Genomic DNA, 12,824 nt, shown 5'->3' with positions numbered 1-12,824 from the left:
TCACAGGAGTTTAACTCTGCTTAGGACGGCACCACAAGAGTCCCAAATGCAGGGACGGAACCAGGACTAATCCAGCAATGAAGCAACTGATGCACCAGTGGGAACAGAAAGGTGCTGAAATGGGAGTCCTGTATTCCTTCCTTCCTTCCTTCCTTTTCCTTTCCTCCTTTCCCCCTGTTCTTAGACCGAGGTCTTGAACAATAAAACCATTAAACTTAAATAAAATCTCTCTCTAAAAACACCTCCCTTCGACTCTTCTCTGCAGCCTCTAAAAACGAGCAACAAAATAAGTACGCTGAGGGTCAGAGTCCTCTAAGAGGAACTGAACCTTTTGCTCCAAAGTTGCTCAAGAAAATGGGGACCATTTGTTAAAACATTGTATAATCCATTTTAGCCTAAATTGGTACACATAAGGACAACGCAAAAGGATTATGTGCCAAGGAGTCCACTGACTGAAGAAGGCAGGGACACAGCCGGTCTGAAAAAGGGATCCTTAGCAGACAGCTCAGCAAAATCTTTGAAAAAGAGCAATTAAATCTTGAATGCATAAAGATTCTTCATAACTTTGGACAAACCAGAGAATCCAGATAGGAAGGAAGATTACCGTTAGATAACAGGCCATTTTTTCCAGGTGAACCAATCTCTATTTGCTGGAGATCAGTTATAATAGCAGGAGAGCTTCAGCTACTACATGGAGGTTAAGGAATCAAAACGAATCTCGTGCTAAAGTTGTGGTTTGAATTATCATGAAGTCTCACTTTGTAATATGATAGATGTCCATCTATTGCAACTAAGAATTCCCGATAGATAAAAGCATCAGCGAAATGGGATTTGTACCGGGTTCCCATCTTGGGGATTAACAGCTTTGGTCACAGGTTATTCTGTGATCCAGCCCTTATCTCAAGTCACAGCAAGACCGGGCATTTTCGTCCAGGAACGTACAGTTTGGGTAGACATCTGTATACCCCAGGGGTGGGGAACCTTTTTTCTGCCAAGGGCCATTTGGATATTTATAACATAATTCGCGGGCCACACATTCTGGCCCTGCCCCCCTTAACCCCTCCATTGTCGCCCCTTCTGCCCCCAGCCCTCTTATAGTACAGAGGAAATATGTTTCTCCACAGCCCAGGTGGGAAAGGGTTAACATAGTTTCCTGGGCGGTCCTAGCAGCTCCATAGCTAATGACTCTTCTGCAAGGGGGAAAGAAGATTCCTTTTCTCGAGAAAACAAACTCACATCTGCCTTGAATAGAGGCTATTCCTGGCCGCGAGAGGGGGTGGATCGCCAGTCTTAGATCCTTCTGAACTAGAGATCTGCCAAGACCCACGAAGGGCCAGACCAAATGATTTCGCGGGCCTTATACGGCCCCCGGGCCTGACGTTCCCCACCCCTGGTATACCCGGAGCATAGGATTATGCTACAAACATGTAGCACTTCGTTTGGGCTATGGTCCAAAAATCCTAGATGTTTCATTTTGGGACTCACAAGTTTGATTTTTGTAATTGTATAGATCACCGCTGCCATCCAAGCATGACTGCCAGCAAAGGAAGACCTGCTAACCCAATAGTATATCAAGCTCTCTAGTTTATATTTTTGGAGGGTAGCCATTTGGTCTGCCCTGACCTGGATGGCCCAGGCTAGCCTGATCTCATCAGATCTCAGAAGCTAAGCAGGGTCAGCCCTGGTTAGTATTTGGATGGGAGATCACCAAGGAATACCAGGGTTGCTGTGCAGAGGAAGGCACTGGCAAACCACCTCTGTTCGTCTCTTGCCACTATGAAACGCATGATCAGCCTCCGTGACCACCGCCTCAAGGAGCAAGATCGAGCAAAAGCCAAGAAGAAAAAGAAGGATGACCCAAGTGCTTTCAAAGAGAGAGAGGTCCCTCAACATCCCTCCTGTTTGTTCTTCCAATATAACACACAACTTGGGCCTCACTACTACATCCTGGTCGACACCAACTTTATCAATTTCTCCACTAAAGCCAAACTGGACCTGGTGCAGTCGATGATGGATTGCCTTTACGCCAAATGTACGTATTCCCTGATTAACAGATTGTGTCATGGCTGAAATTGAGGAGTTGGGACAGAAATATCGTGTGGCCTTAAGGATAGCCAAAGACCCACGATTTGAACGCCCTGCCATGCACTCACAAAGGAACCTATGCAGATGACTGTTTGGTGCAGAGGCTGACTCAGCACAAATGTTACGTAGTGGCTACTGTAGACAAAGACCTGAAGCGCAGGATATGGAAAATCCTTGGAGTCCCTATAATGTATATATCCAATCACAGGTATAACATTGAGAGGATGCCAGATGACTATGGAGCTCCTCGATTTTGCCTCACGTTGGAAAGCGTCCAAGAGAAGCCTGTTTTGTCAAACTCCCATATCCCGGAACTCTTTGCCTGTTGCAAGGCTGTTTTGTTTCTAATTCACATTCTGTTGTGTGGGGAGCTGAACTGTTTTTACGGAGTTCATCTGTTCGTCCAGAAAAGAGTATGCAAGATCTGTTCCTTTGTTCCAGAATAAATATTCTTGATGATTTTTTTTTTAAAGGCCCACTCTTTTTAGTTGCTGAGCACAGTAATTGAGATTATCAGTGCCGGGGAGTTAATGGTTGGGCTTTCAACTGCCAAAGGAAGGCAGCCACTTTCACCCCAATGGATGCATCCAAGAGGAAGGAGATGGGGAGGGGAGGAGGGCTCACAACTGAGGTCATCAAATGATACAGTCATAAAAGAGGCAGGCCTGAGGTCAGGACACTGGGTGGGGGCGCTTCCTAAAGGGTGGAGCAAACCCCCCTTTAAAAAGGAAGCTTGCTGTGTGAGGAGAGGCGGAGAAGGGAGAATCCTGTGGAGACAGAGAGCAGCAGAACTTTTCTGGACGAGTCCGACAGGTAAGGAGCCTTTGGGGTGGGGTGATTAGCAAAAGTCAAGAAAGCCTCTTCCAGCATGGTGTAGTGGTTAAGAGCGGTGGTTTAGAGCAGTGGACTCTGATCTGGAGAACCGGGTTTGATTCCCCACTCCTCCCCATGAGCGGTGGAGGCTAATCTGCTGAACCGGGTTGGTTTCCCCATTCCTGCACACGAAGCCAGCTGGGTGACATTGAGCTAGTCACAGTTCTCTTAGAGCTCTCTCAGCCCCGCCTTCCTCGCAGGGTGTCTGTTGTGGGGAGGGGAGGGGAAGGCGATGACAAGCCAGTTTCATTCTTCCTTAAGTGGTAGAGGAAGTCGGCATATAAAAACCAACTCTTCTTCTGCATCCCAAATCACGTCCACCTTGGATTTGTCCCACTTTCTCCCCAAGGATGGGTTGGTTCATATGTAAGGTTCCTTCTTTTCCTTTTTTGCAGCGTGATTAAAAACTGCTTTTGAGGTTTAGATGGACAGGTTGCTCTTTCCACTGGCCAGATTCTCTCTGCCTTCCTTGCTTATGTGCTTATCCTTTCCTGCTTTTTAAAAACAAAAACGCTTAACTGTTTTGTATCATTTCTGAATGCAACAGGAATCCTGCGGCTCCTAAATGACGGACAAAATTTATTCCAGCATTCGTTTTTGTGAGCCAGAGCTCCCTTCATCAGTTGCATTGGATTGTGTATCTATCTGGTCCAATTTTTACACACAACAGAAAGAGGGGGTTGTTAGACTTTAAGGAAATCTGGAAATTGTTGTTATTTCTAAATATTGTTGCCCACTTGGACCCTTAAACAAAATAGGTAAAAACAACAACAAATATTTGGTTTTAGGGATGCCAGCCTCCAGATGGGACCTGGGGATCCCCTGGAATTACAGCTTATATCCAGACTACAGAGATCATTTTTTCTGGAGAAAATGGCTACTTTGGAAGAGGTAGACTCTAGGTCCCCAATCTTTTTTTGGCCATGCCCCACCTAAGCATCTCTAAAATCCTGATGCCCCCCTCCCGTGACATATAATTCTTAGTGGACTTTCCCCCTCTCCATTGTCACCAGCTGACTGCCTTGTACATTCTGATTTTAATTTTAAAAATGTGTATGTCACAATATATATTTATTTACTGTATATGAGGCCCCTAGAACCATAAGCAATGTAAAATTCCCTGTTAATAACTCATTCTCGAATTGCCCCCCTTAAAAATCAAATTGTCCCCCTGTGGGGCGTGTGCCCCAAGTTGGGAACCACTGCTCTATGGCATTGTACCCCACTGAGGCTTCTGTCCACCTCATGCTCCACCCCCAGATCTCCAGGAGTTTCCCAACCTGGAGCTAGCAACCCCCATCGCCCACCTGTGCCCAGGGGACATCTGGCAACCCTATGGTTTGACTATGGCACTTAAGCTATGAAAATACAGGGATCCGTGAAGCCTCATGAGGGAGGAGAAATCCTGTTTTTCGGACCCTCGCCCCAATGCTGGCTCCGGTTTCTCCTCCCAGCAGCCACTAGGAATCATGCGGGCACCTACAAGCAAGGTATAAAGCTGGTGAGATTTCCCCTAGGGTTGACAGCTCTGGGTTGGAAAATACCTGGAGATTTTGGGAGTGGAGCCTGGGCAAGGTGGGGTTTGGGGAGGGGAGGGCCACCCAGGTGCCTCTAGGAAGCCCACAAACAAGACGACTGCAGCAGCACCATCCTGCCTGTGTTCCACGGCACCTAACAGAATAGGCATGTTCCTGGAGAGAATAGGCATGCATCATGACTAGCATCCATTTTGACTAGTAGCCATGGATAGCCCTCTCCTTCATGAACATGTCCACTCCCCTCTAAAAGCCTTCCAAGTTGGCAGCCATCCCCACATCCTGGGGCAGGGAGTTCCACAATTTAACGCTGCGTTATGTGAAGAAATACTTCCTTTTATTGGTTTTGAATCTCTCACCCTCCAGCTTCCGCAGATGACCCCGTGTTCTGGTATTAGGGGAGAGGGAGAAAAGCTTCTTCCTGTCTACTCTCTCCATACCATGCATAATTTTATAGACCGCTACCATGTTTCTCCTTGACTACCTTCGTTCCAAGCTAAACAGCCCTAAGCGTTTTAACCGCTCCTCATAGGGCAGTAGCTCTAGTCCCCTGATCATTCTGGTTGCTCTTTTCTGCATGTTGGCATAGCTGAGGATGGTAGGTTAGGGGGGGCGTTGAAGGAAACTGTACAAAGACCTCCTAAACTCTGTCTCTGCCTAGACATGCACCCCAAGATGTTTGCCTGCCTGCTGCTGGCCACCCTCGTAGCCACTGGCCTATCTGGATCCATGCCCACATCCCGCCAGGTGGACAGCCGAACAAATTATCACAGGACGGCCGAGCCAGAACCGGAGAGGACACAGAGGCTCATCCGACGGCAGTGGCCCGAAGGGCTTTCTTTGGACCAGAAGCATCTGATCTCCCAGTTCCTGCCCCACATTTATGCTGGTAGGTCTTCCGTGCACTCCCTTTCCATATTCCCCTATATGCCACTGAATCCTGGATCAAAATTAAAACAGCCAGAGGCCTCTCGAGGGCTATCTGTAGTTCAAGCTCTCCTACAAAAAGAGGCTTCTCCCGTCTGTAAGCATTAGGGTGGCTAGCTCCGAGCTGGGAAATACCTAGAGATTTTGGGGGTGGAGCCTGAGGAGGGCGGGGTTTGGGGAGGGGAGGGACTTCATAGAGTTAGGGTTGCCAACTGCCAGGTAGTAAAATTGCCAGGTAGTAGCAGGAGATCTCCTGCTAATACAACTGATCTCCAGCCGACAGAGATCAGATCCCCTGGAGAAAAGTGGCCACTTTGGCAATTGAACTCTATGGCATTGAAGTCCCTCCCCTCCCCAAACCTCACCCTCCTCAGGCTCCGCCCCAAAAACCTCCCGCCAGTTGCCAAGGGGGACCTGGCAACCCTACATAGAGTCCAATGGCCAAAGCAGCCATTTTCTCCAGGGGAACTGGTCTCTGCCGCCTGGAGATCAGTTGTAATAGTGGGAGGTCTCCAGCCGCCACCTGGAGGCTGGCAACCCTAGAAGGCATCCTGTGACTAGTCAGCGTCCCCCCCCCAGTTTATCCAGTCAGTCTAATACAGAAGGAGAAGCCAGAAGAACAAGGCTTCTTCAATAGACCTCCCTGGCTGTCACCTGCCCCCTGTATTAGCTAGAAACCCACCCACCCCAGCAGAAGGAGAGAGGCAGAACAAAGCCCCTTCTGTGCAGGAGGAGCAGCCAGAACAACTGGAGGATTCCGTTAATTTTTAACCATCTTCTTCATAAGCTATCTCAGAAGCACACACAAAAAAAACCCTAAAGGTCTGGGTACGAATGAATGAATGAATGAATGAATGAATGAATGAATGAATGAATGAAAGAAAGAAAAAGAAAGAGAAAGAAAGAAAGAAAGAAAGAAAGAAAGAAAGAAAGAAAGAAAGAAAGAAAGAAAGAAAGAAAGAAAGAAAGAAAGAAAGAAAGAAAGAAAGAAAGAAAGAAAGATCCTTTTTCTCCAGCGCTGAGCACGGCCTCCCTGGCAAAACAGGGTAACTGGCCAGGATAGCGGCTCCCAGCACCCCTGGTATGGATCAAGATTAGGTTTGGAACTAGGGTTGCCAAGTCCCCCCTCTCCACCGGCAGGAGGTTTTTGGGGCGGGGTTGGGGCAGGGCTAGGGCGGTAAGGGCCCGGTGGCGCAGCATGATCAGCTGCAGTACTGCAGTCCAAGCTCTGCTCACGACCTGAGTTCGATCCTGACGGAAGTTGGTTTTAGGTAGCCGGCTCAAGGTTGACTCAGCCTTTCATCCTTCCGAGGTCGGTAAAATGAATACCCAGCTTGCTGGGGGTAAAGGGAAGACGACTGGGGAAGGCACTGGCAAACCACCCCGTAAACACAGTCTGCCTAGTAAATGTCGGGATGTGGCGTCACCCCTTCGGTCAGGAATGACCTGGTGCTTGCACAGGGGACCTTTACCTTTAGGGGCGGCAAACCCCCATGCACATGGCCGTGCATGATGCGATTACATCACTTCTGGATTGACCCCTGGAAGCACTGCATCGCGACAGGGCGCTTTTGCACTCAAACGCTAGCATTTTGGGGGTTTGGGTGCTAAAGCATCCCATTGCTATGCGACGCTTCTGGGGTAAACCCGGAAGTGACATAATCGCGTCGTGCACAGCTGCCACTCCAAGGAGCCCGGTGGATTGGCGGGCAATTGCCTTCCATCCTGCCGGTGGAGAGGGGGGACTTGGCAACCCTAGTTCCAAACCTATCTTGATCCATACCAGGGGTGCTGGGAGCCACTATCCTGGCCAGTTACCCTGTTTTGCAATTGCCCGCCAATCCCAACAACCTGGCAACCCTATTTGGAACAGAAAGTATGGTAGACGAATAGCCAATGGCTGTTAAATCTAGGGAAAGGGGGGGGGGAAAGAAAGTATATCTTCATGCAAGACATAATTATGGAAGTCATCGCTGTAGGGTTGCCAGATCTGGGTTGGGAAATCTCTGGAGATTTTGGGGGTGGAGCCTGGGGAGGGCGGAGCTTGGGGAGGGGAGGGAGTGAAGTATAAGGCAATAGAATCCACTGGTTCTTGTAGGTTATCCGGGCTGTGTAACCGTGGTCTTGGAATTTTCTTTCCTGACGTTTCACCAGCAACTGTGGCAGGCATCTTCAGAGTAGTAACACTGAAGGACAGTGTCTCTCAGTGTCAAGGGTGTAGGAAGAGTAATATATAGTCAGAAAGGGTTGGGTTTGAGCTGAGTATTGTCCTGCAAAAGTATTGTCCTGTAAGTATCAAGATAATGTGCTAATGAGGGTATGGTATGTTAATATGGAACCATTGTATCCTGAAGTGATCTGTTAATGTGTGTAATCCAAAACTAATCTGTATGGCTATTGTTGAATGTTGTCTTTGTCTGGAGGTTTTTCAGGGCAGGAAGCCAAGCAAACCTCCAGACAAAGACAACATTCAACAATAGCCATACAGATTAGTTTTGGATTACACACATTAACAGATCACTTCAGGATACAATGGTTCCATATTAACATACCATACCCTCATTAGCACATTATCTTGATACTTACAGGACAATACTTTTGCAGGACAATACTCAGCTCAAACCCAACCCTTTCTGACTATATATTACTCTTCCTACACCCTTGACACTGAGAGACACTGTCCTTCAGTGTTACTACTCTGAAGATGCCTGCCACAGTTGCTGGCGAAACGTCAGGAAAGAAAATTCCAAGACCACGGTTACACAGCCCGGATAACCTACAAGAACCAATGAACTCTGACCGTGAAAGCCTTCGACAATAAATAGAATCCACCTTCCAAAGCAGCCTTTTTGTCCGGGGGAATTAACCTCTATAACCTAGAGACCAGTTGGAGACTGGCAACCCTTTAGCTGTAAGGATGGTTGCTGCTACCTTAAATAGCTTTAATAAAAGATTAAATATATTTATGACCTGGAACTAGGGTTGCCAGGTCCCTCTTCACCATCGGTGAGAGGTTTTTGGGGCGGAGCCTGAGGAGAGTGGGGTTTGGGGAGGGGCTTCAATGCCATAGAGTCCAATTGCCAAAGCGGCCATTTTCTCCAGGTGAACTGATCTCTATCGGCTGGAGACCAGTTGTAATAGCAGGAGATCTCCAGCTAGTACCTGGAGGTTGGCAACCCTACCTGGAACATGTAGCATAGAGAGGGGCTGGGGGTTAGCAGAGATTCAGGGCAGCTTTAGCCAATGGGTGTCCTGCAACGACCTCTACTTAACCACGGTGCTTCCTCCCCAACAGCAGAGCTTTCAGGGAAGGAGAATTCTGTACAGATGGATGATGGCTTCCGCAGCCATAATGATCCCAGCTGGCTGGACTTTGGACGCCGAAGCTTAAAGGATGTGAATGAAGATGCCTAAGTGGTCAGCTACCCAGGAGTATTTCCTGCCAAGGCCCCACAGGGTAGGGGGTAGAGGAAAAGACACAGTCATTTTGCTCTCATGTTGTCCTTTTCCAGATTGTGTCTCATGCATGTTTGCACCAATTAAAAGCGTCAATGGCATTTCTTCGTGAGAAGTTAATAAATGGGGGTGGAGGGTGGGGCAGCACTTAATGCTCCAACTCATTTGCCAACAGATAACCACACCAACAAAGCAATGTACATAAGAACATAAGAAAAGCCCTGCTGGATCAGACCAAGGCCCATCAAGTCCAGCAGTCTTGTTCACACAGCGGCCAACCAGGTGCCTCTAGGAAGCCCCCAAACAAGACGACTGCAGCAGCACCATCCTGCCTGGGTTCCACAGCACCTAATATAATAGGCCTGCTCCTCTGATACTGCAGAGAGTAGGTATGCATCATGACTAGTATCCATTTTGACTAGTAGCCATGGATAGCCCTCTCCTCCTTGAACATGTCCACTCCCCTCTTAAAGCCTTCCAAGTCGGCAGCCATCACCACATCCTGAGGCAGGGAGTTCCACAATTTAACTACGTATGGAGTAGTGGGAGGGGGGCACTCTTGCCTAACAGCGGAGTCCTTCAAATTACTGTTTCGACTAGACTTTTCAAAGATGGGGCTTCCACTACCCCCTCCTTCCGTCTCTTTGAGGCAATGTGCTATAAAATGCCATGTCTGCATTATTCAATCAAGAGGTGCAATCTCTAAAAGTGAGGGATGCCTCATAGACAGCAGCATCATTCACATGTTACATGGGATTAATGAAATTTTGGAAATTCCTGGGGGAGAGGAACTATCCACCTCGCTTGGAGCACTTGGGGGGAGGGGTAGAGTGCATTTTACTTTACAACGTTGTCCCTTTTGGCACAGTGTGCCCCACTTCCAGCTTGCTTTCTGTAAACAGAAAAGAAATGGAGGCAGAAAACACCCCCCAAGCTGCTACTGTTTTTTTTTTATGTTTCTCACTAAGTTTCCCAAGTCAAAAGGTTCTCTGATTGCAGAGAGGTGGAAATAGCTTTGCTGGGCTGTTCAGTTCTGGGCTTGATGGGCAAGGTATCAGTCAAGTACCTCCAAATACCAATTCCTTTTTTTAAAAAAAATTATTTTATTGCTTTTATAATTAAACACAAAAAGAAAAAAACAATAACAAAATCATAATCCAATACAACAACAAAAAACATAAAATACACAAAAACAAACAGAGCACTATTACATCCATTGCTAATATATTATTTACTATCTTTTTGGGGGGGAAATACCACTTCCAAGAAGATTCTGTTTCAGTCTATCGCAAGGGAAGACCGTGCCTGTGCATTATGGACTTGAATCAAATATAAGCCTTAAAAATTAGGGTAATCCCTTAGCACTTTTCAGCATTCTGAGTTTCACAATCCTTATCTCACCCTCATAAACTTGCTGGGTGACCTTGGGCCAGTCATAACTCTCTCAGTCTAACCTACCTCACAGAGTTGTTGTGAGGATACAATGGAGGAGAGGAGAACAATGTAAACCTAGGATTGCCAATCTCCAGGTGGTGGCTGGAGATCTCCCACTATTATAACTGATCTCCAGGCATATGAAGGACCCAAAAGGTTATGGGTTGGATTCTCCCACCAGCAGAAGAGACTTCTTTTAACCATCAAAAAAGCTATGCAGGCAATTGTGGTACCTGCATGAACAAAAGCTATACAGAACAGGGATGCAGAGAGAACCATCAGCCCACACTGATGGAAAAACTAGTAGTATTAAATCCAAAGAGGATGTTTGTTCTTTGATAAAATACATGCTAGAAAACCTCATTGATCTATAATATGTTGAGCATAAAAAGTTGTAGAGAGCCTGTGTTCGCCCATGCAAAATCCAGGGGAGGGGGGGAACGACCCAAATGACACAAAAACATTTTGCAAGCCTTTGAGCGTAACAGAATCCTTCATTAGGCAGAATTTACAAAAATTAAAAAATACAGGATGAAAAAAGCAAATTCTCCAGGTCCAGATCTTAAGAACCCATGAGCTGGCCAGCATCCATCATTAAAGGCTGGCATGACACCATCTGGACCTAGAAATTTTGCCTTTTGTCCTCCTTCATTTTTTTCATTTTTGTAACGTCTCCCTGATGAAGGGTTCTATAGAACTAGAAAGCTTGCTTCTGCTTCCTACTCCACGATTTGATTTCTATAGACTATGCAGAGCTGTCTGAAATGTTAGGAATGGCAACTCTAGTGAATATGTGCCAAAAAAAATGTCAAATACACACACACCGGATTCTCCCCAAGGGCAAACACTGGGACAAAACAAGAGGTACCGGTTTACTGAACAGATTATCACCCCTGTCAGTGGGAAAAGTTAAGATTCATACATTCTTTTAAAACAGGCTTTTTGCTTTGTTGTCGTTGCAGGGAAGGCAGGATTTGCCGGGAACCTATATTTTGCATTTAGCTTGCCAGATCACAAATGCAGAGCAGTAAGGGATTATTCCAGTCTGCGATGTTAAAGAAAGTAGGGATTCAATTAGGCGCCGTACCTTAAGCTACAGGACAGGAGGCAACTCAGCAAACCAAGCCAGAACCTGGAACTACGGTTTGTCTCTGGTCTGGTTTTCAACAGTCCACTTTGAAGGGAACAGGTGATGTGGCACATCAACACAGCTGCGGTCAGTTCGGATCCCTCGGCCACAAGAGCATCTTTCCAAGGGCCATGGTCTCCAGCTCAGGAATGCCTTAGAAAGCGGGGCCAAGGCAAAAAACAGCAGCCGTGACTTTTGAAGGCTGTCCTGGAAAGGGAAGAAGCTGCAATTCACAGATGTCTGCTGGGAGAGATGGAGGGAAGGAAGGAAGGAAAGAGGGAGGGAGGGAACCAGGCCTGGAATATCCCAGCTCCCTGTATCCTGGCTTGGAATTTTGCAGATGTGCTGTGCGTGACAAGGGGCGGGGAGGGGGGATCCTACAGAGAAGTCAAGGCTGCCGAGCACCTCCTTCACATGATCTTGCAAAAATACTCCTCTCTCCAACCCTTTGTGCAAGAAGCACCCACAATGTGCAAAGCTGGTTGTTTGTTAGATCGTGATGGGTAGCCGTGTAAGTCTGTCCCTAGCAGTAGAAAAGAGCAAACCTTAAAGACGGATAAAATTTCTTGCAGGGTACGAGCTCCTACCCCTGCCAGAAATTTTGTTAGTCTTAAAGGTGCTACTGGACTCTTGTTCTTTTCTGCTGGTTGTTGTTTTAAATATAGGGAGCAAATTGTTCCTTTAAAAAAAAAAAAGGCAAAGGAAACTTTGAATGAAAGAATGCTCTGCAAAAGTTCCTGACAAAGGTCCTCGTTCCCCCAGGTCCTAGTGCCCAATTCTTTTCCTCATGCTGAAACAACACAAACTTTTAAACTAATCTTCTGGCCCTCTCCGCCCAGAGGGGCTTCCTGAAAGGGTTTTTTTTTTGCAGGTTTTTAAGGCGCCAATGAAATATCCCCCCCCCCTTTACCAAGATCCGTGGATGCAGTCAGATATGGTTCAGGAATTTGATCACGGCTCAGTGAGAGGTTTGTTATCCCTTTTCCCAAGCTGGTAGTTTGAGCTGCAGAAATACTAGGTCAGGGGTCCCCAATGTGGTGACTGTGGGTGCCAAGGCACCCGCCAACGCCTTTTCTGCGTTTTTGCCACTTGATAGAGAGAGTCTGGTTCAGAACAAGGCAGCTTCCAGAAAGACAAAATAAAGCGCATGGGAGGTTTTGCCTTGGATTTGCTGCTTTTTAAAGGCACATTATGAGAAGGCAAGAGTCACTAGAAAAGACAGGAAAAGTTGAGGGCAGCAGGAAAAGAGGAAGACCCAACAAGAGATGGATGGGACTCAATAAAGGAAGCCACAGCCTTCAATTTGCAAGACCTGAGCAAGGCTGTCAAAGATGCACATTTTCCCCCTCTGAATTCTCAAAAGTCTGCATGGCAGCTTATTGTTG

The 12,824-nt window shown here is 47.0% G+C and overlaps 1 protein-coding gene and 1 pseudogene across 1 annotated transcript; both read left to right on the top strand.

The window, feature by feature from the left end:
* The first annotated feature begins 1,775 nt into the window (after positions 1–1,775).
* On the top strand, positions 1,776–2,531 carry LOC130490836 (rRNA-processing protein FCF1 homolog; annotated as a pseudogene).
* Positions 2,532–5,156: 2,625 nt separating this feature from the next.
* On the top strand, positions 5,157–8,834 carry LOC130490160 (gastrin/cholecystokinin-like peptide). Its single transcript, XM_056863975.1, has 2 exons — positions 5,157–5,382; positions 8,716–8,834. Exons 1-2 carry the CDS (start codon positions 5,157–5,159, stop codon positions 8,832–8,834), a joined length of 345 nt encoding a protein of 114 aa, XP_056719953.1.
* The last annotated feature ends 3,990 nt before the right edge of the window (positions 8,835–12,824 follow it).

This window comes from Euleptes europaea, chromosome 18, assembly GCF_029931775.1.
Source record: "Euleptes europaea isolate rEulEur1 chromosome 18, rEulEur1.hap1, whole genome shotgun sequence".
In the NCBI taxonomy this organism is placed as follows: Eukaryota; Metazoa; Chordata; class Lepidosauria; order Squamata; family Sphaerodactylidae; genus Euleptes; species Euleptes europaea.
Note: the sequence above shows the minus strand (reverse complement) of the source record. Positions and strands in the feature narration are given on the sequence as shown.

Excerpts from the sequence above, each read along its gene's own strand:
- LOC130490160 (XM_056863975.1), top strand. The coding sequence starts at position 5,157 with ATGCACCCCAAGATGTTTGCCTGCCTGCTGCTGGCCACCCTCGTAGCC. Across the intron at positions 5,383-8,715 it reads CCTGCCCCACATTTATGCTG|CAGAGCTTTCAGGGAAGGAG; the intron begins GTAGGTCTTCCG and ends CCTCCCCAACAG.